Raw genomic sequence first — 25981 nt, 5'->3', positions numbered from 1 at the left:
TGGAGGTTTCAGAGGGATCATAGGGAATCGCTTCCTCCGCCTGAGTCAGTTTCGGAGGAGGCACTGATGTCGATGCCTGTTCATGATCTGGCTTAGAGGATGATGACTGATGTTGATGTTTCTTTGAGCATTCTCGGTGGTCACTTCGGTCTTTTCCTGGAACTGAGGGAGACAGTGAGGAACCCGACCGTGAATGGGATGACAAAGAGCGCAGTCAGTCCCTGGCTCTGGTCTCGGGGCCAGAGAGCAGTTGCAGGGTCGTTCAGAACCTCCTTCCCGAACAGGGTGGAGGTTCCCAAAGCAGACGACGGATCCAGTCTTTTGGAGCCAAATAATTTTTCCATTTTGTCAAGACATGCCTGATGGCCCTTAGGGGTCATCTGGGCACAGAGGTCACAACCGCGGACATCATGGGACACCCCCAGGCAGAGGACGCAGATCTCATGGGGGTCTGTGATGGACATAGTCCGAGGGCACTGGGGGTACCAGCGAAAACCGGTCAATGCCATCGCAAAAAATACACGGCACGCTGTTGATGGTGGGCGGACACTGGGAGATGAAACCATTGACGATCGACCGCAAATATTTGAAGGACTTGCCAGGTCACGGAGAGCGGAACCGAGAAAAATACGAGGGACCCTACGCGACGCGGGAAGAGCTAATAGCAAAATTTTAGAAAAAACTGTGGAAAAGAACGTAAGCTCACGATCGCGAGGCAGCAGCTTTGCAGAAAGGAAGAGTCTGAAGAGGGACCCTGCGTGGATGCGTGGTTAGCGGCATGCTCAGTGTGCCAGTACAAACGTTTTCCATGCCGGGCTCCATTGGATGATGTCACCCATGCATGAGGACTACCATCCTGCTTGTCCTGGGAGAAAACTGCAACCCCAGAGCAGGAGTAACTACACCGCTTAGCTGGTGACATCACTGTTTGGCTGGATGGACAAAACCAGTGCAGGAGAAAAGCCCCTTATGCCTACAACTATGCTGTCCGTTCTGCCAGGGAAAAAGCTCAACATTCCTGGGTTGAAATTAGCAGTCAGGGATATGCCAAGCCTATTATTAAACAAGCATAAGCAAGCGATGTATGTTAAAAGGGAAGGCAGGGGGTAAAGGTTAGGAAAGGGAATAAATCTGATTCAGCCCTGCACTGTCTCAGTTGCACAGGAGAGGTTAAGGAACAGAGGCCATGTTTTCAGATCCATATGCCGTGCGGGTGTAAATACAGCCACTGCTCGCTAGCAGAAGATGCTGGTAACTTTAGACGTATGCTTACTTGGGTATTAAGCTCTTGTTTTTCTCGTAGAAAAGCCGGAGATCCTGTGGACTGCTCGCCTAGAAAGGAAAGAAAAATCATTTAACTAGACAGACAATACCAGCTGCAGCACACACTCATTTTAGCCCGCTGCCAGCAAGGCTAAAACTGGCAGGGCAGAGCTGCATGACTCTCCCTGAGAGCAGAATTTCAGCTGGACACACTACTTCCTGCTTCTCAAATTGCTTTAAAATTATAGAATCCTAATACTGGCTAAAAAGCTATAATGACAACTTTTCAACTGGCTGGCATTTACTTTAAACACACACGCACACACAGAGTTATTGTGTTCTTTACTGAAGTTTTTCCTTCTAATTTACAGGAGGGATAGAAACTGGAAATGTTTCAAAGATTCATAATCTCCTCCGGAATGCCTCCTGTTTATGGGAGATGTGACAGAGACATTCAAACATCTCAAAGGTTTCCATGCACAGGAGGTGAGCCTTTTTCAACTGTTCTAGAACAAGGGGGCATGAGATGAGGGTGAAAGGGGGTAGACTCAGGAGTGATTTTAGGAAATATTTCTTTACAGATGGATGTGTGGAACGGTTTTAGGATTTATTTTGATTTTAGGAAATATTTCCTTACAGGTGGATGTGTGGAACGGCCTCCAAGTGGAAGTGGTGGAGACAAAAACTGCATCTGAATTCAAGAAAGCCTGGGATAAATACAGGGGGATCTCTAAGAAAGTGATGAAAATGATAAAGCTAAATTAATTGGACAGATGGGCAGACTGGATGGGCCATATGGTCTTGTTCTGACGTCATGTTTCTATGTTAAGAACATACATGCAGAGCTTAAGGCATCTGAATGTCCACTGACATGCAGAAATTCTCCCTGTAGTAATTCCTTGAAGCCAATCTGCCTGGAGTTCCAGGCACAATAAAGGATACATGAGGCAGATGAGAGAGATGGACAGACACATGGCGCAAAAAGTGCTCCTTAATGACTCTCTGCTACAATACCGGGGCTCGATATTCAGCCATATCTGGCTAAGTTACAAGGAATATTCAGTGGCATGGCTATGTCACTGAATATCCGCACACAAATCAATATTTGGCTAAGTTAGATCAGCTCTATGGCTGAGATAAGAGTGAGTAGCACCGTCTTGATCGGCCCGTATTTTATGCAGCTAAAAGTTAGCCTGATAAGTGACTTATCCGGGTATTCAGCGGCCCACTAGATAGCCAGGAAGTCCTACTTATCCAGGTATCGAGCACTGAACGCACTTCGAATACGCTGCCACAGTCTTTTTGAAAGGAAAGTGATCCTGCTGCAGTGCAGACAGTGCTGCTGAATTTGGCATCAACAGGGCCCACTGTAAGAGACGGTGTTTGTCTAAAGACCCTGTTCTGGGCGTCCTACCTGTTCATCCTGCTCAAACTGCAGAACAGCACAAGTCCAGCGACACAGTTTATAGAACAAAGTGAAATCCAGGTCTATTCCAGACACACTGGCGGGGGGGCTAGGTCAGAGCAGAACCCAACCAGTCCCTGCACTGCCTGCAGCCATGCCGCCTCAACCAGGTCATGCGGTTTGTTAACGCTCTGATTTTTCTATCACACAAATGCCCACTGAACTGTTCAGTTCCCATGGAGCGAGACAGCAAAATCTCTAAATGAGACTTGAACACCAAAGAAAACCTCCAGTTATAATTAGGGGGATCTTCAGAGGCTTTAAAGCACATTATAAAGCTTTCAGAAGAATCTTTTCATTTTGTTGAAAACATTAAAATAAAGCTGGTTTCTCTGCTATTCATTTCAATGGGAAAGGCTGATTGTTCAAAAGGCACATGACAGACATTCAAATGCACGAGAAGGAAAGAATGCTCTAGAACACGGCTCCACGGGAGCAACATCAGAAAATACGTCAACACTGAAAAGGAGGTAAGTGCAAGGAGCAGCCGTCCAGGGGTGTGGTGGAGATAAAAACAAGAAGGCCTGAGAGAATCATCGCACCAGGAAGTAAACTGGGCAGACTGGATGGGCCATAGGGTCTTTATCGGCTGTCCGAGTCTGTCTGTCTGTTTCGTCCTTACTGCAGAATTGGAAAGCACAGAATATTAAGGCAATCCAATAATTTGATTCACTTAATAAATGTTCCATGCATCATTCAGTGTGATCATATGTTATGTCACAATGCACAAAAAAAATGAACTCCTATTTATATCCCCAATACAGACATGTGTATTCATGGTCTCCCAATAAAACAAAACGTGCACACAGGAAGCCTCCTATAAACAGGAAAGGTTTCACCACTGGCCAGCTCTTTGTTCATGTCAACTAAACAGAGCCACCCAGGCTAGTCGCCTCCCTCCTTCACTTCCTGCCCACACACTTTCAATAGTCCAAAAATAATCAGTCATGAGTGCCAGCAAAAATGCAACACCTTCACATCACTGGCTGCCTCCAAGCACTCACCCCACCTTCCAGGGAGATAGTTATCAAGAGTATGGGCTGAAGGGAGAATTCAGAATGCAAAACCAAAACACAACAGGCAGCACCTTAAAAATTAACAGGTGCAAGTGTACTCCGAGGAACTCGTGACTGCAGCTGGCCCCGTTTGGCTCTCGTTTACCAGATCCCAGCACCAATACAACTTTCTGAGCGGAGATAGGCCTCTATCCACAAACGAACGCCAATGCCTGCAACACACGGCACTGAAGTGCCTGAGCACTGTTCTGCTTTTGGTACATGAATGAATATTGATAGGTTTTAAAGATTTGCAATTACTCGTTTGCACTTCGCTTTCTCAGTTTTGCTGCAGACTCACCTGCCAGTCTACAGATAAATCTGGCCTCGAAGTCCTCCTACGGCGCCCAGATTTTTGTGATTGTATCTTTATGCTGCTTTTCCATGGGAAAGTAGTTTTTGATTTAAACAACAGGATCTCATTCTCTCTCATGTAAACCAGAAAGGATCTGTGGTTGGTTTCCCTCACTTTAATTGTGAATCACGGCTAAAAACAAAGCAAGGTTGTTTTGTGGCTTTAGCCTAAGAGCATCTGTCCCCTCCCCACAATCCCCAGCACTGTTCACAGTCCCAGCAACGAGCCATGTACAAACCATCAATAGGAGAATGACAAGAAGACCACAGTGGTGCTCTGAGGCAATCTTCCACCACAGCCCTAGAGCTAGCACAAGGCAGTTCAAGCCTCAGCACAGAGAGTTTAAGGGATTTGTTCAGGTGTTCCCATCATTTGCATCTCGCTGCGGGCTATCCATCAGCACTAATTCACTTCTCTCTGTTCCAAGCTTTTAACCAACTATACGCGCCTTGAAAATTCCCAGGGTCAGGCCAGGCTGCTGGATCAGTGGCGAGGCTGTGCAGAGTGGAAGACCCAGGTTCAGAACCTGGACCAGGCGTTCACTCCCCCAGGCTGGCCAGAGCTGCGTGGGGGGGGGCAGCGTTACCTGCCCCCCCCCTAGAGTAAAGGAGTTCCAGCCACTGTAGAAGCGTGACACCTGCTGAATCAACTGTCTTTCTAACCGAGGCGTCCACAGGTCACTCAGGTTTCTGAGCGCAGTGGGCAAGGCACCTGGGCAGGCTGTGGAGGATCTTGTGCAAATTCTTGCAGCCTCCAGCCACCTTGCATTCAAGATTGAAATCAATCCTTTGCCGGCCTCCTGCACCTGCCCACTCTCCTTCTTCCTTTTTACAGAAGTCTCTTCCCGCATGAAAAGCTTTTCTCTTTTTCCCCGGACTTCCTTAAAAAACAAATCTCAGTTTATGGAGTGAAAAGCATTTGTCCCATACCTGGACCTTTCATCCCTACCAAAGCAGGGAAGCAGACCCTGCTGAAAGCTCCTTCAGAAAGATCTGTTCTATCACAGAGCACTCGGCCGGTACCGACTCTTCCTTCTGACAGGGAAGGAGCAGCTTTGGGTCTCTGTAACACTTATTAGTGTCTCCAAATGGGTTTGTTCTGTGCATATCATGACAGGGACTAACCTCACTCTTAAAGCAGAGTATACAGAGTCTGATCTGTCTCTCAGACTGACTGCTAGTGCTCTTCTTAAGAACCTGCATTGTGCCAAAGAGAGCTTCCTTTTGGTTTAACATGAACAGGTAACTTAGGATCACGTTGTGTGTGGACATTTTCCTGGTCTCTGATTGCACCTTTTCTGTCTCGCTGTGTGGCTCTACACTAAACGAAGAGCAACAGCCCGATAGTTACTAATTATCCTTCTTTCAGCTGGCAATCTCCAGCTCATCTATGCATTGTAACCGAAAAGAAAAACATATTTAAAATCTCTGTGCTAAAACCTGGGGAAATTCTAGGAGAGAACAAAAGTCCAGAAAAGTCCTTCAGTTCATCCTTCAGTTTTCGTGAGAGAGACCAATTAGGAGGAGGAGAAGGCTCTGAACTGGCACATTATGTTCCGTCTTTTCTTGGCCGATTCAATCGTGCGTAAACAAACGACGCCAAGGAGAGACACGCTCACCAGCTAACGGCAGAAACCAGCTACACAAAGAAAAGAGCGTGCAACTAGAAGCCTTAACTTCACTGGATTAAGTTCTCGCCAAAATGTAAATGCAGAGCAGCATTAGAGGCCCTGCAGTTATCCAACTCTTACGGGCCGATACAGTAAAGTGCGCTCCCGGTGGCGCACACTGTTAGCCCGCTTTTGGCCGCACGTTTTTGACGCGCTGTTTTTACCCCTTTTACAGTAAGGGGTAATAGTGCGTTGAAAACACGCGGCCAATCCCCCCCCCCCCCCCCGAAACTAATAGCGCCCGCAACATGCACGTGCATGTTGCGGGCGCTATTAGTTATTCCCGCGTGACCCAGAAAGCAAAATGTGCATCCAAGCCCACTCTCCTGGGAGCGAGATTCACTAAACCGAGGCATGCAAATGAGGGCCCCCGGTAAAAGGAGGTGCCAAGGACACTAGCGTGTCCCTAGCGCCTCCTTTTTGACAGAAGCAGCGGCTGTCAGCGGGTTTAACAGCCGACGCTCAATTTTTTCGGCGTCAGTTCTCGAGCCCGCCGACAGCCATGAGTTCGGAAAACGGACGCCGGCAAAATTGAGCGTCCTTCTTCCATCCCGCAGGCCGCGGGCAGATTTAAAATTTTTTTTTTAAACTTTTGGGGCCTCCGACTTAATATCGCTATGATATTAAGTCGGAGGGTGTACAGAAAAGCAGTTTTTTCTGCTTTTCCGTACACTTCCCCGGTGCCGGGGAAGTGTACAGAAAAGGCAGGCGTTAATTTCGGCCGGCACCGGGGAAGTGTACAGAAAATCAGAAAAAATTGCTTTTTCTGTTCACCCTCTGACTTAATATCATAGCGATATTAAGTCGGCGGCCCCAAAAGTTCAAAAAAAAATTTAAAATCTGCACCTCCTTTTACTGCGGGCCCTCATTTGCATGCCTCGGTTTAGTGAATCGCGCACCCAGGAGAGTGGCCTGGGCACGCGTGGGGAAAGTGGACGCTCGCCGGCTCTCCCGCGGGTTTTTCTGTATCGGCCTGTTATTCTGATGAAGGGCCGGTGTAGGGCTTCGTACAGACCAAAATTAATAATATATCAGCAAACCAATAAAAGCCCAACCAATCCAGGGATGAAAATATGAATCTCACTGGCCCCGAATGCGCTATTGTCCTTTTTGCTTTGTTTACAATCTTAACAACGAAAGCTGCCAAAAAATAAATTCACTAAACTATCCATAAGGGATTAACCCTATCAGATTATCTTTGGTGGCACCAGAATGATCAGTTGCCATTCAGTTCTGACTGCAGCCGATGCTCAAACAAAACTTTCAATTGCTGGACCAAGCACTCTTTGTGCTTCTAGAAGGCAGAGAGCAGCTGTCCCTGACTGAAATAATCACAACATCGCCGGATTTCTCAGCAAGCACCACACACCTGCTCACTGCGCACCAAAACGTGAATCGGTGCCGGCTGAGATGACTCACGATTATTATACGGCACTGAGAGAGACTGGCATCACATTCACAGCAAGGAAGCAAGCGGCCTCTCCCACAGCACCAGTCGACCGAACTCTGTCTAGACTCTGAGTTACAAAATAAACTGAGCCAAAAACGAGTCCTGTAAAAATAATTTCATGTCAGTGTGAGGGAGTGTACAGAAGACTCCCTCAGACTACCTTAAAGGACCGGGCCCAGCCGTCTCGCCCAGTCCTCAAGGTTAAGACCCACAAGGAATCCTGGGTGAAGGGAGGAGCCCTTCATTCAAGGCCTAGAAGGGTTAAGCTGGTCCCGGGGAGCAGGCAAACACCCACCATATGCTAAGGCCTATTATGTGTGAGGACTGTGCATTACCTGAAGCTAAGGTGAGCTGTGTTTGTTTTGAGTTGAGTTTTTCCACTGTAAATAAAGAGCACCTAAGGTATAGCCAATCTGCCTCCGTTTTCCTCTAGCTGTTCCCAAGCCACTACTGCTCGAGTTACCGCAGTCAGGTAAAACAGCACGAGCAATGGAGCCTGTGGGCCCAAGGACTACACGGGAGTCTGGGACCACGTCTTGGAGCATATAGGAGTGAACCTTGGCAGTGCCAGTCCAGCTGTGCACAAACCAACAACGGCAAGACACGTGTCCATGTGTAAAAGCTGGGCCGTCAGTAAAAAAAAATACTTTTTAACAAGTCACTCTGGTTCCCCCCAACAGGAAGGGAAAGAGAAGTGAACAGAAGGGGACGCTGGACCCGTTTTCATCTCTTGATCTTAGGAATGAGAATTAGGGGAAAAAAACAAGACAGAAAAGGGAGACTTGCCACAGACAGCAGGGATGAAAGTGGGAACAGCTTTGTTCTGCCCTTACACACTTCATGGGAAATGGACAGCAGACGCTTACAAGAAACCAGAAAACCTGCCCACAGCTCTCTGCATCCCGCCCTACTCTTTACTGGCTTCTTCGGTATTTGTTGCAAACCTCAACCAGCGTTTCGCCATCTGTGGCAGGAACAAATGTCTGCAGAACCCAAACGGAGAAATAGCTCGGACCAAGAAGGAGTGTTTGCAGGTCACGATGTCAGGAGGGCTACAGACTTTTTAACAGAGACCAAAACTTTCAGTCTCCAATAATAAAAACATCAGAAATTTTTGGTTAGCGCAGTTTTTTGCCCTGGCGTGTTAAGCTGGATTGACACAATTCGCTTTGCAGGTCAGAGCGCCACAGAAAAATGTGCAGCCTTAGGTTTGCCATCAACCTTTGAGGGCTTCCAAATACATTCTGCAGACGATTATCGACTTTTGGACCTTCAGCTGTCAGAGAAACCCCAGGATGTTGTACAGCAATTCTGAATAAATCATCACAGGGTTTACCGCATCAGACATCAGGCTCCTGGAAGATTCCCCAAGTCCTCCCCCACCACAGGCTCTCAAATATAAATTAGGTAGAACATCCACAAATACACAAAGCCAACTGGCCCCCTTTTTAACTTCCTCTTAGTCAAACAAAAAGTTTTCAGGACAAGTCTATAAACAGAATCTATTTGTGTGCTCCTTTCCAAAACACAGCCCTGGATGGTTAGAGATAAGGAAGCGCAGATAGCTGCTTACCATGCAGGCAATAAAATACTTTATTATGACAACATAAACCAAAGCACTCATCCCCTGCTCAAAATGTATCTGCTGCTTGTGTACACCAATATGCGAGGCAATCTAGAGTGCATCTAAATTTACCTCCCTGGGGCACTGAAAGAGTCTTGCCAGCTCATGTTCTGGGATCCCTTTCCCCCACATCCCCTAGGAACCCACGGAGAACATCCTGCAGTGGGACAGAAAATACGCTCGTTCTCATTCATTCTATCCAGAGAGCAAGACTTATCCCACCATCAGCTTTCACACAATGGGTCAGGGATACTCCCCGAACCTGTCACACTCAGCAAAGAGAAGAAAAATGCTGCATTTCCCTAAATCACCCCAAAATGGCTATTAGTTTACTTCGGTGGTTCCTGTTTCCAGCCTGTCTCGGGAGCGAGGAAAGGTGTGGTCGAGACTGAAAAGCAGGTCAATGTGCATGCCTGCAACGTCTGCCTATGCATCGCACTTCCCCAGCCCAGCCCAGTCCCTCTCCTTCCTATGGTTCTGTCTGACAATCATTTATCTCCCTCCAAGTCTTTAACCCCAAAAGCACTGTCCTTTCTTGCAGGGCCTGCTTGATCATCTGGCCTGTTCAGACTAGGACACCCTGAGGCCTCTGGATCTGGTTGCCAAATAATTTAAGTAATAGTAGCCTGTGCAAAGCCTTCTACTCTTCCACTCCCCACTGAAACAAAGGATTAGGCATTTTAATTTAGCTTTTATTTATGTAAAACTTTGTTCTTAGGCCAGAATTGCTTCTTTCATCCAGGCCTTTCACAAGATGATTTTATTAAGTTTGCTGCAATAAGAAGCTATCCCCATTTACTCCTGAATAATGTCCTCCCAGTACGTAACCAATCTCAGTCCAGTCTTTTTACATAAACCCCACCTGAGGTCTAAAGCTTCTTAACACTCAGTATCCCCAAAACCCAAGCAGGGAATAAAAAACATTCAGAGCATAGCCTGTAGCAAGATACTTTTGTGGTTAGACAAATGACATTATCTGATCCAACTGAAAAGTTGGGGTTTTTGGGTTTTTTTTTGAGAATCCAACAATTAACTCCAGAGTGCAGAGGTGCCACATAACTGACCTGGAAGGGAGCCTTTCCTGTCAGGCACTGGTAAATAATGGTTCCTACGCTCCACAGGTCAGCCTTGCCATCGTAGTGCTGGGACATAATCACTTCGGGCGCCTGTGGACCAAAAACACAGAGAACGGTTAAATACTACAAAAGACAAAATCTGCTTTGATTCTTGCTAGCCACACCAGCAAGAGCTGTCCTACGTGAGGCTGGCCTGTGGAAATCCTGTATCACAGCAATTACGTGCCCCGCTCTGTGCATGTGATGACTCCAGACCCAGCATCTGGATTATGGATCTGATGGGGCCTGCTAAGCCAGATGTTGGGAGGCTCTTCTCCCTCATAAAAGGCAACATACAAGTGGTGATCTACAGCTTTTTCTAAAAATAAATACTTCTTTCTATGTACACATGGCACCATCTTGCAGCTCCACGTGAACGGCTAGACTCTGGTGAATTCTGTGAAATTTCACAGGTGTGAAAAAATGTCATGTCACAAGTACATTTGGTATTGAAAGCTAAACAAAATTCACTAATGAATTCATTTCAAAAAATGCTCACTTTTAATCTCTAAAATATATTGTACTTACATACATATTCTACAAACTGCAAACTTGCACATTACCCAAAAATCTAGGCATAAGAACATAAGAAGCTGCCATACTGGGTCAGACCAAAGGTCCATCAAGCCCAGCATCCTGTTTCCAACAGTGGCCAATTCAGGCTATTAGTACATGGCAATTACCCAAACACTACATATATCCCATGCTACTGATGCCAATGGCTATTTTCTAAGTAAACTTGATTAATAGCAGCTAATGGACTTCTCCTCCAAGAACTTATGCAAACCTTTTTTAAACCCAGCTACACTAACTGCACTAACTACATCCTCTGCAACAAATTCCACAGCTTAATTGTGCATTGAGTGAAAAAGAACTTTCTCAGATTAGTTTTAAATGTGCTACTTGCTAACTTCATGGAGTGCCCCCTAGTTCTTCTATTGTCCAAAAGTGTAAATAACCGATTCATATTTACCCATTCTAGACCTCTCATGATTTTAAACACCTCTATCATATCCCCCCTCAGCTGTCTCTTCTCCAAGCTGAACAGTAAATATTACATACCAAAATGGACTTACAAAAAGGTGCACCTAAAACATGTTATAGCAAAAGATCTTTCTCAGCAATAACAACAAAAAAACAAAACAGTTGAGAAAAAAAATCTAACTCGGCAAAATCTCTGTTACAACATTAAATTTAAATGTTCTCTAACAATATCACTGTTACAACAAATCACAAAATTGTGAAAAAATCTCGTTCAGCAATATTGCTGTTACAACACTAGAAGAACTCCATTTTTATATAAAGTGCATAAAAATAATCATCAAACATTCCCCCAATCATATACTATCAGTCATACATGCTATACAAATCTGCACTTATATGTTACCACTCAATGTATTCATTAGTGGGTCTTTTTCAGTTTTGAATATCTTGAGATATATTGGACCCAGGCTTTGTAACCTCCGCATTTGGTTTTTCTACCTAACAATTAAATTTGGGCCAGAAACACTCTGAGCCAGCCCAAACATTTATTCTGCTTGAGGAGGCCAAAAACGGTTCTGGGCCCAGTCTATCTAAGTGTCCATTTATTTCTAGTGACTGGGTCTAAATAAAGGGTTATGAAAAATAATAAATCCATACAGTTGGCCCTTTCTATGTCTGAGGAATTTTGCAGAAGGTCCCATGACTGCCTTTTGCCAGCGGCTGGCTGGTGCCGCTGACAGGACCTTCGTGGCACCGTGGATGGACGTGGAAAAGCTCAGTCTGACGAGCTTGTCAGACCCAGCACTTTTTCGCCAGTCTTCACTCTGAGGACATTTTTCAAAGCCTTTTCCATGTACATCGGGGATTTCAAAACGGCCCACCCTCGGGATAAGTGCCCCGCCCTGCTAGCCACGTTTAAGGGAGAAATCCCTGGGAGCATGCTTTAGGAAGGATCAGAAAAATAACGCCCGTAGACTGCATTTTCAAGATACGCTTTCTCTGCAAAATCTACCGGCATAAAAAGCAGTGCAACCCCATGGCAGGCATCAAAGGGGAGCCACAGACAGATTTTCCCTTTTAAATTTGCTGCATAGAGCATGGGTAAAAAGTCCCTGTGGCTGCAGGAAAAAAAAAAAAAATTTACCCTCTAAGCAAAGTAAATTAAGACAAAAATACATGTCAACCAAGAGGAGGCGTAGAGAGGAGGAGAGGTCCAAAGAAACAGATCGGAAATTGATCCAATATTGCAGTAGCAACCAAAGAAGAAGAAGGATCAATAGACACCAGGAAATCTTTATTGGGCACAGAACGGAATAAAAGCCCAACTCAGGCCGAGTTTCGCTCGTTGAGCTGCTTCAGGGGCTAGCAAAAATAAAACATTTATAAAAACATATAAATACACAGACATACAAATAAAAACATTTAAAAACATATACACCATACATAAGTATATTATATGAAATAATATACGATAAAAGTAAAAACCAATAAAAACAAACTTAAGACAGACATGTGTCATTGAACCATAATAATAAAAGTTTTATATATTATCTGCAATGATTATTATATGTTCCCATATTGAACATGCTTAAAAAATGTGCAGTCTATTTAACTCATTGGTGCTATCTATGGTATCAAAAATAGGTGCCACAGAAGATTTTTTTACCTATTCATTCTATTGCTGATAGTTAGTCTCCATGTGTCTGGTGGGCTTTGTCAGTGTGCTGAAAGACCAGACATAGTTAACATAAGACACATTCCTCTTGTACTCACCATGTACATGGGGGACCCGCAGAGGGTAGCCGCCATCATATTGCTCTGGAGGTATCTGGCAAACCCAAAGTCAGCTGGAATTGTAAACAAAGAGGCGCAGCGTCAGTCAGGAGAACAAGGATCGGTACAGCAAGAAACATTTCCCTACACCATCTCGGCTGACACCGAGCCTGAAGTGTTGAGGCCCGTGAGCGTGGAGAGAGAACGAAGACCGTCATTCTACATTCAGGTCCCATGTGGTGCTGCTACTACCACTTAACATTTCTATAGCGCTAATCAACATACACAGCTATAGCAATAGCATTCCTTTAATATCCACGTTCGCAGCCATGTGTAGGGCAAGGTGTATGGAGCCTCACTCGTCACTACAGTATCTCAGGCCAAGAGCCTATTTTTTTTATCCACAACATAGTAAATACAAGACCACATTGTTGGTGGGTTCAAGACTTGATCTAAAGCTTTTGCAGCTGAGGATAAATCACTGGTGTTGGGTATGACTGGGGCCCATTTAATAACCTGGGTAGTAGCTTTTACCTGCTATGAATACGTTTTCAAACCAGAAATTCAATTCATGCCACTTAGCTCTGTGCATATTCCTGGGTAGTGGGGCAGACGGCCCTTTCCATCTCCACATTATTATGCTTGTTTGGAGCAGATAAAAAAAAAAAAAGAGGAATCTTGCTTGAACATCAATATTTCTTTCTCGAGATTCTTTCCACCTGCTTCTACTTTCCAGTAATATCGAGGCAGTTCTTGGAAACCATGTCCAAATTCTTAAAAACAAAGGTCACTACTGGACTTTGAACAGGTCCAGGACTGGAGACCAGTAATGTGACAAACTAAGGCCGTGTTAGTGCGGCAAAGTTGTAATAAACGATTCCTGGAAACTGGTGGCTTCCTGTCAGCTACTGCACCTGCAACATAACTCATCTGCCTAGCAGGAGCTACAGCAAATAGACACAGCAACCTATTTCCTCACACAGCCCAGGACCATAAAGTACCTCTCATTTGCCAGTTAGTGGAACTTTTCTTATCTGCATCTCCCAGGCAGGAGAACAAAAAAAAAAAAAAAGGAACGAACGAAAAATCAAGCCTTGCTATTCAAGTTAAGTGCACTTACTTATTTATTGGTAGTTGAAGGTAAGTATTTTCCCTGTCCCCAGAGGGCTCAAAATCTAAATCTGGACCTGAGAAATGGAGGATGACGTGACTTGCCCAAAGTCACAAGGAATGGTAGTGGGATTTGAACCCTGGCTTCCCTGGTTCTCAGTTTGCTGATCTAACCACTAAGCTACTCCTCCTCGCCACTTAACTTTCAATGGTACAAAATGAGTGCAACACTGCCCCTTCGCCATTCTAAAATTCCTTTATAATTATTGTACTGGATGTCGTGGAATATAAGACCATGTAAATCAAGAAAGAAGTAATCACAGAAGCCACTGTCTGTATTTTTCTGGTCTAGAAGTAAGGAATATGTCAGTGACCCACCTATCTTGATGCGGATGTTGCTGGGGTTTGACTTCCTGCCACCGGTACAGGACAGCAGGATGTTCTGTGGCTTCAGATCTCGGTGGATGATGCCCTTGCTGTGAAGCATCTTCATGGCGCCGGCTATCTGCTGAAGGAAGAGCCTGATGGTGTCCTCGCTCAGGGTCCGCATGGCTGGAGAAGGTAGGCAGAGAAGGGGCACAGTCAGACATGCACCTCATTCTGGCTTTCCTATGCCCATCCCAGTGCATTCCAGTCCGTGGCTTTGCACGGAGATACACGAATAGTGCCCTGTGCCACTGACCAGTTGTGCTGCCCAAGAAGCCACTGCACTATACATAGAATCACTAAGTGGCTTCTGGGTGGGCATTGGACACTCGGTCAATCCTCTCAATGATAGAAATTCTAGCTTGATGATGCACCAAAAAGAATTAAAAAAGGAGAGACAAAAAAGATCAAGATACAAATTTCAGAACGGTCCCAACCCAAAAAAAATCTGAAAAGAAGAATCAAAGAGATTTCAAACAAACAATTTGAGCTGCATTGCACAAAGTGTATATACTCCAATGTACAAAAGATAAATATATATAATGAAGCTACAGTTTCCATATACAAATCAACTTTAACTGCCGCTTGAGAAACCCGTTGTTTATTTATACAGCTCGCTTGCTCAAAATGGTGTAAAAAACAAACAAACATAAAACTATCATTGGCCCATAACAGAGAGCGCAGGTGGCAGCAGCAAAAAAAACCCTGAAAAACAAACCCTGACATGTGCACGGCGCTGTGCGCTCCAGTCTCGTGACCCGTGTGCAACCAACATTCAGACCGACGGCGGTCCTCCGCTCAATTGTGACTGCCACGGCAGTGGGTGATTTATGCACAAGTGAGATTCTTTCAGCTTCCCCCCAAACTGAATTAAAGAGCACCCTGAAAACTGTTCGGGAGATTCCCGAAGACTCAGGGAGGCAATCTGTAATGGTCCCAGATGATGAGAAAAAACCCTAGAAGTCAATCTCAGGGAAGCTCCAGGAGACAGCAGGCCAAGGACAGCACAGGTGCCTATGAGGGGTGACATCGGCAAGCCTGTTCTCTCTGTCTCCATCTGCTGGTTGGTGGGCCTAATCTGCTTGCCTGGACTGGTCTGACTGGATGAAGAGGAACACTGTTTTACCCGTATAACTGGGCACTTTTACCATGTGTCTTCAGAGGTGATCCCGGGATGGGATTTGGTCAGGGGAGTTACTTGTGAATAAAACAAATCTACCCACACAAGTTTTCTTAAACAAGTGCCTGCATACAAAGCAAGTACCAATGTGTGCAGGAACTTTTCATGGAGCAATAATTAAAGCTAAACTACCTATGCAGTTTTGCTTTATTTCAGCAAACCCTGAGAGTAAAAACTAAGCATTAAGCTGCTTGAGCCCCCTACCCCACCACACCCTCTGTACAGTACTGGCAGCCATGTACAGAGGGTGGGGTGGGGTGGGTCTTGGAGAAATCCTGTCTTCAAAGGATTAGAAATAAGCAGGCTAATACAGTAAGAATCGCAGGAGAGCGAGCACACTGCGCTGAGCGCCCGCTCTCCCGACGCGCGCCCAGCCACCTCTCCTGGGCGCTCCATTCTTTATTTAAATGAGGGGTCATGCTAATAAGGAGGTACTAGGGACAATAGCGCATCCCTAGTGCTTCCTTATTAGCAAAGAGGTGGCTGTCAGCAGGTCCCGACAAACGACACTCTTATTTTACTGGCGTCGGTTTCCGAACCCGCTGACAGCCACGGGTTAGGAAAATGGATGCCGGTAAAATTGAGTGTCTGTTTTTCTAACCTGCTGACCGGCGGACCGATTTTTTATTTTTATTTTTTTAATTTTTGGTTCCTCTGACTTAATATCGCTAGGATATTAAGTCTGCTTTTCTGTACACTTTTCCGGGTTGCTCAGAATGTAACGCCTGCCCTAATTTCTGAGAGTAAAATGTGCAGCTTGGCCGCACATTTTACTTTCAGTATCCCGGGTGACTAACTAATAGCCTCATCAACATGCATTTGCATGTGATGAGCACTATTTGTTTTCGGGGGGGGGGGGGGGGGGGGGGGGGGGGGTTGGCCGCACGTTTTTGACACACATCTAGTACCCCTTATACTGTAAGGGGTAATAGCACGTCGAAAACGAGCGGCCAATCACGTGGTAAACGGTGCGTTCCGCCGAGCGCACCGTACTATATCGGCCTGAAAGAGGCTGTGGTGCAAGGAGACCACAGCATTGCCTTCTTCAGACTTCCCATGCTCCCTACATCAGGAAATTCATTATAGCAGGGTTCCAGGAGATGTATTTCATCCCACAATAGTAATAATCAGTTCTGGGGTAGGACAAGGCCTAAGCTTCCACAATCAAAATGATGGGAAGTGCTAGAAAGAAACCAATAAACAAGACAATTTCAGCCTGCAGAGATTGCTTTATAAGCTACATCTGCAAAAGGCAAGGGTCAGGGTATATGTGGACATGAGCCTCTTAGCTGGGCTGAGAGAGGTTACCAATCTCTATATAAACAGACATCGGAGGGAGAGCTGAATTTTTTATGGAATCCTCTCTCTCTCTCTCCCCAAAAGCTTCTTAACTGCGGCTGCCACCAGCATCAAACCCTCTGGTGCGCTGTCTTAGGCTATAGCTGGAAGGGAGGAATCCTTAGAGAAACAAAGACTGTTAGCAGAGAGCTTTAAAACAACACAGGAAACAGAAGTTTTCACTCCCTGCTAACGTGAGGAATCATGGGCCCAGCAAGTCAGAAAAACAAACTATAAAAATTCCCACGCTGGTTTTTTACTGGAGGGAAAGAGGACTTCAGTGAGCATTTCAATCAAACCATTATCCTGGGAGGCATCAAGCACAGCCCCAGGTGCTGTCCTATTTCTGAGGCCGATAAGCTTCCTGGAAACACTGTGCAACGCGGCTCCTCCCGGCTTCGTTACTGCACCAGACAGCGACAATGAATGCAAAGCCCAACCCGTCTCAGGGCGGAGCAAGAAGCCGGGTGCCATCCCCGGCCATGCTCAACCTCGAGGCCTCTCCTGCTGCCACCAGCCCTGCTTGCAGCCTAAGCACGCTGGGAGTGCGCGCATGGAACGCATCAAGGGGATGAGCCAAGACCATGCAGGTGCGCTCCTTCCACGTCCTCAAAGGGTCAGGCACGGAAATTCAAGGCGTGGGCTAGGGTAATTCCAGGCCTCTGAAATCTCTCACACAAGACCACTTTATTACCAGGGGAAAATGAGACGTTACAATTAGGAAATATTTACCAAAGAACATGAATACACGGTTAAGGCTCTTGATGCCTCGGCTTTAAACACCAACCGGCCAAAAAGCGCTCACTTTGCACGCAGCTCTCCAGGATGTGGCCTGGAGCTGTTAACTGCTTTCTGACCCAAGTGCTCTGGATATCAGGGGCTGGATCGTGGGCTGCCACGCAGGAGCCCCAGGCTGCGTCCCTTGGACCGGCCAGGCCTGGGGATGACATGCAGGAGGCATTACCAGCCCCCTCCAGGTGGGGGGGGGGGGGCAGGGAGGGGGCATGTGCAGTCTGTAGTGGCCCCAGGTAGGGACCGCTGTTGGAAGGGGGGCACAATTATAAAACAGAGCAGGCCCAAATCTTGAAGCAAGGCTCGTGTCACCAGAGCCCAAAAGAGGTCGGATCCCATGGAGCCTCCAGGATCCCAGGCAGCCAAAAGATGACTAAAACAAACCCCAGTCCAAAACGACGAGTTGCTGGTTGGTGTTCGGGCACCGCTTTGTTCCAGAAACTTCTCTCATTTTTTTTTTCGGTTTCTAACTACCAAGGATTGTTGCCTTAACCCATTTCAGAATAGCCAGGCATGAACACGAGACCCTGCCCCCATAACCAGCACAAAGGGTCAGGAACCCACCTTTCACCTTACCCCCAAGAGGTCTGGAAGCAGCGCAGCCTACACTAAGGGGCAATTTCCACACTGCCTGCAGAGCTGCGCAGCCCCTGGCTTTTTACCCGAGGCCTTTGCACCAGTATTCAAAGGAAAAGCCGGTGAGGGCTTTCGCTCTAAAAATTGTACAGTTTGCACCAGCTTTTCTCATGGGAAACGACGCGTGCAGATCTGAAAATGCGATCCTTGGGCGTTATTTCCCTTCCCTGATCTACCCATGCCCCCAGGAACGTTTCTTCCTAAAAGCAGGGGTGCTGAGGAACCCCGCAGACGCTTTTACTCACGTTAGGGGTGGATAATGTTCAGATGTTGCTTTTACCCTGGAACATTTCCCTCCCCATGCGTAAGATGTATTCCCAAATGGGAATGGGAATACATCTTACGCATGGCGACTGCAGCAGCAAAGTCAGCACCATGACTGCAGGCACCCGGTACCGGTCCTGGATTCCCTGAGGCAGGAGCTCTCCCCGGGACAAGGGTCCATGACATCGCAGTTTTCAGGTTTCACGCACCAGAGGCTCTCTCGCCGTAAACCTTCCTCGCTTCACTTCTCCCAAGATTTTCCTGGGGGGTTTTCCAGTCTTTTGCATCGAGTGTCACATGTTTGATTTTTTACCCGCCAGTGAGAGATCGTATTTATTTATTTATTTATTTATTTAAGTTTTTTATATACCAACATTCAAGACAATAGTCCCATCATGCTGGTTCACATGAAACAGGAGTGCAAAATAAACTTAAACTTGAACAATAGTGCGGAAATAGCAGTTACATGTAACAAGGAAAATTGAACTTGGAATGAGAAGGAAAAAGGAAAAAGGAAAACCAGCTAATTACATATAATTACATTGTAAGAGGTAGCTAATAGTGATGTTGATGGTGATGTGATGATCGTATGTGTGCATGGTTAAAAGGAGAGGTGAAAGAGGCTATTTTAGCCAAAAAAAAAATCCTTCAAAAATCGGAAGAAGGATCCATCTGAAGAAAATAGGAAAAAGCATAAGCATTGTCAAGTTAAATGTAAGACATTGATAAGGCAGGCTAAGAAAGAATTTGAAATGAAGTTGGCCGTAAAGGTAAAAACTCATAATAAAAACTTTAAAAAATATATCCGAAGCAAGAAACCTGTGAGGGAATCGGTTGGACCGTTAGATGGCTGAGGGGTTAAAGAGGCTCTTAGGGAAGATAAGGCCATTGCAGAAAGACTAAGGGGCAGATTTTCAAAGGGTTACGTGCGTAGGGGGGTTACGTGCACCGGGCCTATTTTCAAAAGGCCCGGCGGCGCACATAAAGCCCCAGGACGCGCGTAGGTCTCGAGGCTTGAAAAAATGGACAGTCTGGGGGCAGGGCGGTGGCGTGTCCAGAGGCCTTTGCAAGGGCGCTCGGCCGGCGTGCGCAAGTTACACCTGCCTCTAGCAGGCATAACTTGTCAGATGAAGATACAGGTTTATTTTTTTTTCGGGCTGGGGGGTGGGACAGGTAGGGGAAGGGAGGGGAAGGTGGGAGGGAAAGAGAAGCTCCCTCCGAGGCCCGCTCCGATTTCGGAGCGGACCTCGGAGGGAACAGGGAAAGCCAGCTGGTCGGCTCTGTGCGCGCAAGGTGTACAAGTGTGCACTCCCTTGCGCGCGCTGACCCCTAATTTTATAACATGGGCACGCATGTTATAAAATCGGGCGTACATTTTAAAATCTGCCCCTAAATTAATTCTTTGCTTCTGTGTTTACTAATGAGGATGTTGGGGAGATATCAGTTCCAGAGATGGTTTTCAAGGGTAAGGATTCATATGAACTGAACCAAATCACTGTGAACCTGGAAGATGTAGTAGGCCAGATTGACAAACCCGGGGTTCTGAAGGAACTAAAAAATGAAATTTCAGATCTATTAGTTAAAATTTGTAACCTATCATTAAAATCATACATTCTACCTGAAGACTGGAGGGTGGCCAATGTAACCCCATATTTAAAAAGGGCTCCAGGGAAACTAGAGACCAGTGAGCCTGACTTCAGTGCCGGGAAAAAAAGTGGAAACTATTCTCAAGATCAAAATTGTAGCGCATATAGAAAGACATGGTTTAATGGAACACAGTCAACACGGATTTACCCAGAGGAAGTCTTGCCTAACAAATCTGCTTCATTTTTTTAAGGGGTAAATAAACATGAGGATATAGGTGAACTGGTAGATGTAGTGTATTTGGATTTTCAGAAGGCGTTTGACAAAGTCCCTCGTGAAAGCCTTCTAAAGAAACTAAAAGTCATGGGATAGGAGGTGGTGTCCTTTCGTGGATTACAAACTGGTTAAAAGACAGGAAACAGAGAGTAGGATTAAATGGTCAATTTTCTCAGTGGAAAAGGGTAAACAGTGGAGTGCCTCAGGGATCTGTACTTGGACCGGTGCTTTTCAATATATTTATAAATGATCTGGAAAGGAATACCACGAGTGAGGTTATCAGATTTGCAGATGATACAAAATTATTCAAAGTAGTTAAATCACAAGCGGATTGTGATAAATTGCAAGGGGACCTTGCAAAACTGGAAGATTGGACATCCAAATGGCAGATGAAATTTAATGTGGACAGGTGCAAGGTGATGCATATAGGGAAAAATAATCCTTGCTGTAATTACATGATGTTAGGTTCCATATTAGGAGCTACCATGTAGGAAAGAGATCTAGGTATCATAGTGGATAATACATTGAAATAATCAGCTCTGTGTGCTGCAGCAGTCAAAAAAGCAAACAGAATGTTGGGAATTATTAGGAAGGGAATGGTGAATAAAATGGAAAATGTCATAATGCCTCTGTATCGCTCCATGGTGAGACCGCACCTTGAATACTGTGTACAATTCTGGTCGCTGCATCTCAAAAAAGATATAGTTGCGATGGAGAAGGTACAGAGAAGGGCAACCAAAATGATAAAGGGGATGGAACAGCTCCCCTATGAGGAAAGGCTGAAGAGGATAGGGCTGTTCAGCTTGGAGAAGAGATGGCTGAGGGGGGATATGATAGAGGTCTTTAAGATCATGAGAGGTCTAGAACGGGTAGATGTGAATCAGTTATTTACTCTTTCAGATAATAGAAAGACTAGGGGGCACTCCATGAAGTTAGCATGTGGCACATTTAAAACTAATCGGAGAAAATTCTTTTTCACTCAACGCACAATTAAACTCTGGAATTTGTTGCCAGAGGATGTGGTTAGTGCAGTTAGTGTAGCTGGGTTTAAAAAAGGATTGGATAAGTTCTTGGAGGAGAAGTCCATTAATGGCTATTAATCAAGTTGACTTAGATAATAACCACCGCTATTACTAGCAACGGTAACATGGGATAGTCTTAGTTTTTGAGTACTTGCCAGGTTCTTATGGCCTGGATTGGCCACTGTTGGAAACAGGATGCTGGGCTTGATGGATCCTTGGTCTGACCCAGTATGTTGTTATGTTCTCCTGCCTTTGAACACAGCAAAACCTTCAAACAAGCGGGGGTCAGCATTTTGGTCTCACGATCTGGCCGTATGCACTGCTTCCACCCCCAATGTAAATTGCGTCAGGAAGATCAAGGTGGGGAGCAGAGGACTCCGCCTCATGCCGTGTCCTCCTCCATCAAATCGTTTACGACACGGGGGGATGAGATCATGAGGTGTGTTGGTACCAAAACTGAAAAGTGGAGGGTGGAATCCAGCCTGACTAGTTCAGCAACCACGGCACGTGGGTAAAAGGCCTTAGACCTGCATTCATTGGCTGTCTGCAGGCTGCCCTCCCTCACCACGGCTGAAAGTCAGGGAGTTGGGCCAGGGGCAGGTTTAGGTGGGGGTGGGGGACGTGCATGTGCAGATTCCTGCTTTGAGAACCGGTACACGGCCTACAGGTAAAACGTCAGCACGGACTCTGTTGCAGCGTGCTCAGTTTGGAAATTTGTCCCCTTTATCAGCGTCACATCTCCTGCTAGGGCAGCAAACATAGTCTCGCCACGTGCGATCCTTAATGCTCTGGAACAGGCGAAGAAAAGAAAAATGCCAGCAGCGGCTTTCATACCTCAGAATTACCCGCATGAATGAGTTACTGTGCAATAGATTTGGAAATTCTCTTACTTACATCAGACGTTGTTTTTCCCTTTCATGATTTGAAAGAAGCAGAGGTTGCTGCGAGGATCAGGCCAGGCAGGCAAAGGAAAAAAGAGGCTTGAATTATGGGATTTCAAAGTTGATCCCTCATAAGCCTCTCAGACAGTGACTGGAGCCCGAATTTGGCCTGGAAGTCATTAGACACGCACTCGATCCAACCCCACCGACCACGCAGTGCCATTAGGACGTAACTCTATGCAGGGCTTTTACTTCCTGGGCTTGCCAAAGACAGGGACTCACCTGGGGGACTTACTTTATTTGGCAGAAAGATGGAAGTGGGACAGGGGGCTGAGGCTGCAGGACTCAGTAAGGGCCTCAAGGCCTTCATTCAGCTCTCCGGGCTGCACCAGGGAAAGTGTTGCCCAGGAAGGCAGCCGTACCCACTGTGGCATGCACAGTCCTGGCGAGGAGTAACCAGGGAGTGAGACCCTGGTCTAGATTATGAAAAACTGGCTAAAGCACAACTAACTCCACTCTAGAAGTTTTCTTTGAGACTCCAGCATTGGATACCTTGCTAGCTTTTTAAAATGTTTATTTTTAAAACTAATTCAATCATCTGATGAATCAAAACTAATTTTAAATGCCTTTTTTTTTTTTTTTTTTTAATACTAATTCCTTTTTAGCTTTTGGAGAGAGGGAAAATGTTTGACGTGTTGGAAAGAAAGCTCCTGCTACTCAGCCACTTTCTGTCATCACTTCATTTAGGTAATTAGGGAGCTGCGGTGCTGATCATCACCAAAAAAAATCTGTGAGACTGCCAACCAGATAAAAGAACAGTACCAGCATTGTGAGATTAGTGTATAAGAGCCATAAATAAAAATACATACCGGTACATCTTTTATGTTCCACCCTGAGGTGGAACATTCAATTAGGATTTTGGCACTCAGTTTGTAAGATAGATTGCAAAGGAATTAAGAACTATTAATAATACAGAATAATGCCATCACCCAGTTTCAGCTGGCAGAAGGTGACAACCTGCTCTGCCTCGCAGGGTCAAAGGTACAGCAAGATCTGAACCCAGGCGATCCCAGTTCACTCCTGCAAAAAGGAGAACGGGTAGAAGAAACAGGCCCTTGCTGTCTTTAGCTGTTCTGGTGTTTTCACTCTCTGGCTATAAATGATCATCTCCCTGTTTCCTCTCCCTCCTCGTTTAGCTGCCAGGTCCACGTTTGCATGGCCTGGCACATCAGCAGAGATCACAACCCTGATATCCTAAAATATCTTAAATCTCTGTTTTGCCTGAGATATGGCAGGAACCTGCCGAGGCACGTACGGATGACAACAGATAATAGCTCCTGGCAAAATGACAAACAGCAAGCTCCCCACGCTAACTTCAGCTTCCAGGGCTGTAATAACAAGCGGTGCCCACCGTGCTGTGCACCGCCCCTGGGCACTCCTCCTTCCACAAGTGTGAAGTGTGGGTCAGATGTTGCTTTAATTTTAGCAAAAGGTGATAAGCTGAGTCCGGTGTTTTAGGGCCTGACGTCATGGGGGTGGCCTAGGCGTCATCTTTGGGAAAGTATCTTATTTGCACTCGGGCACGGACTTTTGAAAATGTAATTTCATTTTGTTCACAGGAGAGTTGATCCTCCTGCTTTGGCAGAGGTCGTTACAGCGTCATTTCCCAAATGCCGGCGGGGCATTAACTTCTCCCGTACTGTACAAGTTCAGGCAAAAAGCCCCAAAGCTCAGAACCCGTACTCGGGACTCGGCTAGCGAAAGACGGAGAGCGCTACCTCCAGTTTATCGTCAATCTGAAGAGAAATCGGAAGATAAAAACGCGGTTCCTGCAGAAGCAGACGACACTCAGTGAGCCCCGGCGAGGGCGCAAGGCGCTCCCAAAGCCGCCTCCTACGTCGGCAGTGGGCCCGGGTGTTCCTTACTCCTGTGCGCTTTCCAGCAAGCATCTGGATTTACAACTTAAAAGGAAAAGGGTTGCCGTGCCGTGTATGTAAAACAGCAACGGCTATCAAACAGGCAACGGTTCAGTTTCTGTTCAGTGCAGAAAAGATTAGAAAGACCTCATTTGGATATTCATGAGCAAGCTTTGTATTCTCCATTCATATATACGGGGAAGGGGGTGGGGGCTTTAAATCTGTCTCATGTCAATACTCGTCTGCCCATCCGCATGCACAAACACTAGTCCATAGTCCACCGGTGCCAGTTCAGAAATGGGGCTCGCCGCTGCACGATTCAGAAAGGTGTGAAGGAAGTGATGCACAGCAGAGTCGCCAGCATCCCTCAAGATAACACAAAGCTTTTTGCATTTCCAGGAATAAACAGACTGGCTGCTTGCACATTTTCCCACTGGGTATGTTGCAGAATGGAGGTCTGCGTTGCTAGTGGTTGTACCACTAATTACAGTCTGTACAGGGCCCTTTCTCTCAGAGCTGAATATGTGCAGACGCTCACCTGCAGTGAACCATGGGACACGTGCACAACAAACTTGTCCGTGTAACTGAGGTGTAAACATCATGTACTCACTGAACCCCACATATGTATTTAGCCCATTTGATACTTTATTATTCTCCCCAGTGAGGGAAAGACCACGTGTGTCATTTAGGGAAAGCTTCCCCGGAACAACTGAGAATCTTTCTGGATTCTATCTGGGCCGTGCAAGGGTTCACCGGCACCTGATGTGGCCGTGTCAGGCTTCTTACCCTCCAGCGTCAAGCTGCCTGGGCGATGGCACCCAGCTGACAGAAAAGCAGGACAGGGCGATGTGTGTCGGCTCCTCCAGGCCAGAGATGAGCTGTTGCATCACTGCATTCCAGCTCCAGACCGGGGCTTAAAGTTCTCAAAACAAACGCATGACATGTTTCCTAGAAATCTATTCCATGGGTGTTCAGAGAACAACTGAGGCAGTATACGTGCAAATCTCTCTCATGCATATTCATAGTCCTGACCGATACTGGAAGTGAATACCACTATAATATATCTTTTATACACTCACAGACACAGATATATATTTGGACGTGAACTGCACACGTTCACATAGCTGAAACAAGTGTTAATAATCATCTGAATGTGATGCCCACCTGCCTGTATACCGTGACTAACCTCGTTGTACGGAGAAATGTCTCCAGGTGCTGGTAAACCCTTCCCCTCCCCCCACAATGGCGCACATCAGACAAGAAGCTGTTACTGCTACCCTACATTATTCTTTTGTCCGTGGGAATATTCTTGTTATCTAATTTTCCAGAAAATCTTTTTCTGATGCATTTCACAAAAATAATAAAAAAAGGATTTGTTTTAGAAGGAGATATTCCTTTTTCATAGTAACATAGTAATGACAGCAGGTAAGAACCAAATGGTCAATCCAGTCTGCCCTTATGTTAAGGGTATCAACTGCTGCTCCGTGCAGGTTACCCCCAAGCTTTATGTAAGGGTAATAAAAGCAAGATTAGCACTTATCATAAACGGTGTTTTCCGCAGATAACAGGATGATTTAGCCATACTGTCCTGGGTGATGTCATCTGGCATCACGGGGCGGAGCAGTCTCTCCAATTTCGCAGATCTTTCCGCTTGTGCGAGCCTCCTCAGTTCTTGATAAAGCTGATTAACATGGTGTAGAAAAAAAGACTAGAACTGGCTATTCAGGGAGGTGGGAGGGCTAGCATGGCTAAATCATCCTGCTATGGAAAACACCGTTTACGGTAAGCAAATTTGCTTTTTTT

The 25981-nt window shown here is 46.0% G+C and overlaps 1 protein-coding gene across 3 annotated transcripts in view; it reads right to left on the bottom strand.

Moving 5' to 3' along the window:
• ULK1 (unc-51 like autophagy activating kinase 1) overlaps window positions 1-25981 on the bottom strand; it is a 147003-nt gene that overhangs the window by 70733 nt on the left and 50289 nt on the right. For all 3 annotated transcript variants that reach the window (XM_029619486.1, XM_029619485.1, XM_029619484.1), the window contains exons 6-9: window positions 14242-14415; window positions 12754-12827; window positions 9946-10047; window positions 1274-1332 (exon numbers count right to left, since the gene is read on the bottom strand). In XM_029619486.1, the coding sequence (XP_029475346.1) occupies window positions 1274-1332; window positions 9946-10047; window positions 12754-12827; window positions 14242-14415 (409 nt within the window). The remainder of the gene's footprint in view (window positions 1-1273; window positions 1333-9945; window positions 10048-12753; window positions 12828-14241; window positions 14416-25981) is intronic.

The sequence above is a fragment of the Rhinatrema bivittatum genome, chromosome 11 (genome assembly GCF_901001135.1).
Source record: "Rhinatrema bivittatum chromosome 11, aRhiBiv1.1, whole genome shotgun sequence".
Lineage (NCBI taxonomy): Eukaryota > Metazoa > Chordata > Amphibia > Gymnophiona > Rhinatrematidae > Rhinatrema > Rhinatrema bivittatum.
The sequence above is the reverse complement of the archived record's forward strand: the minus strand, read 5'-3'. Positions and strand labels throughout refer to the sequence as shown.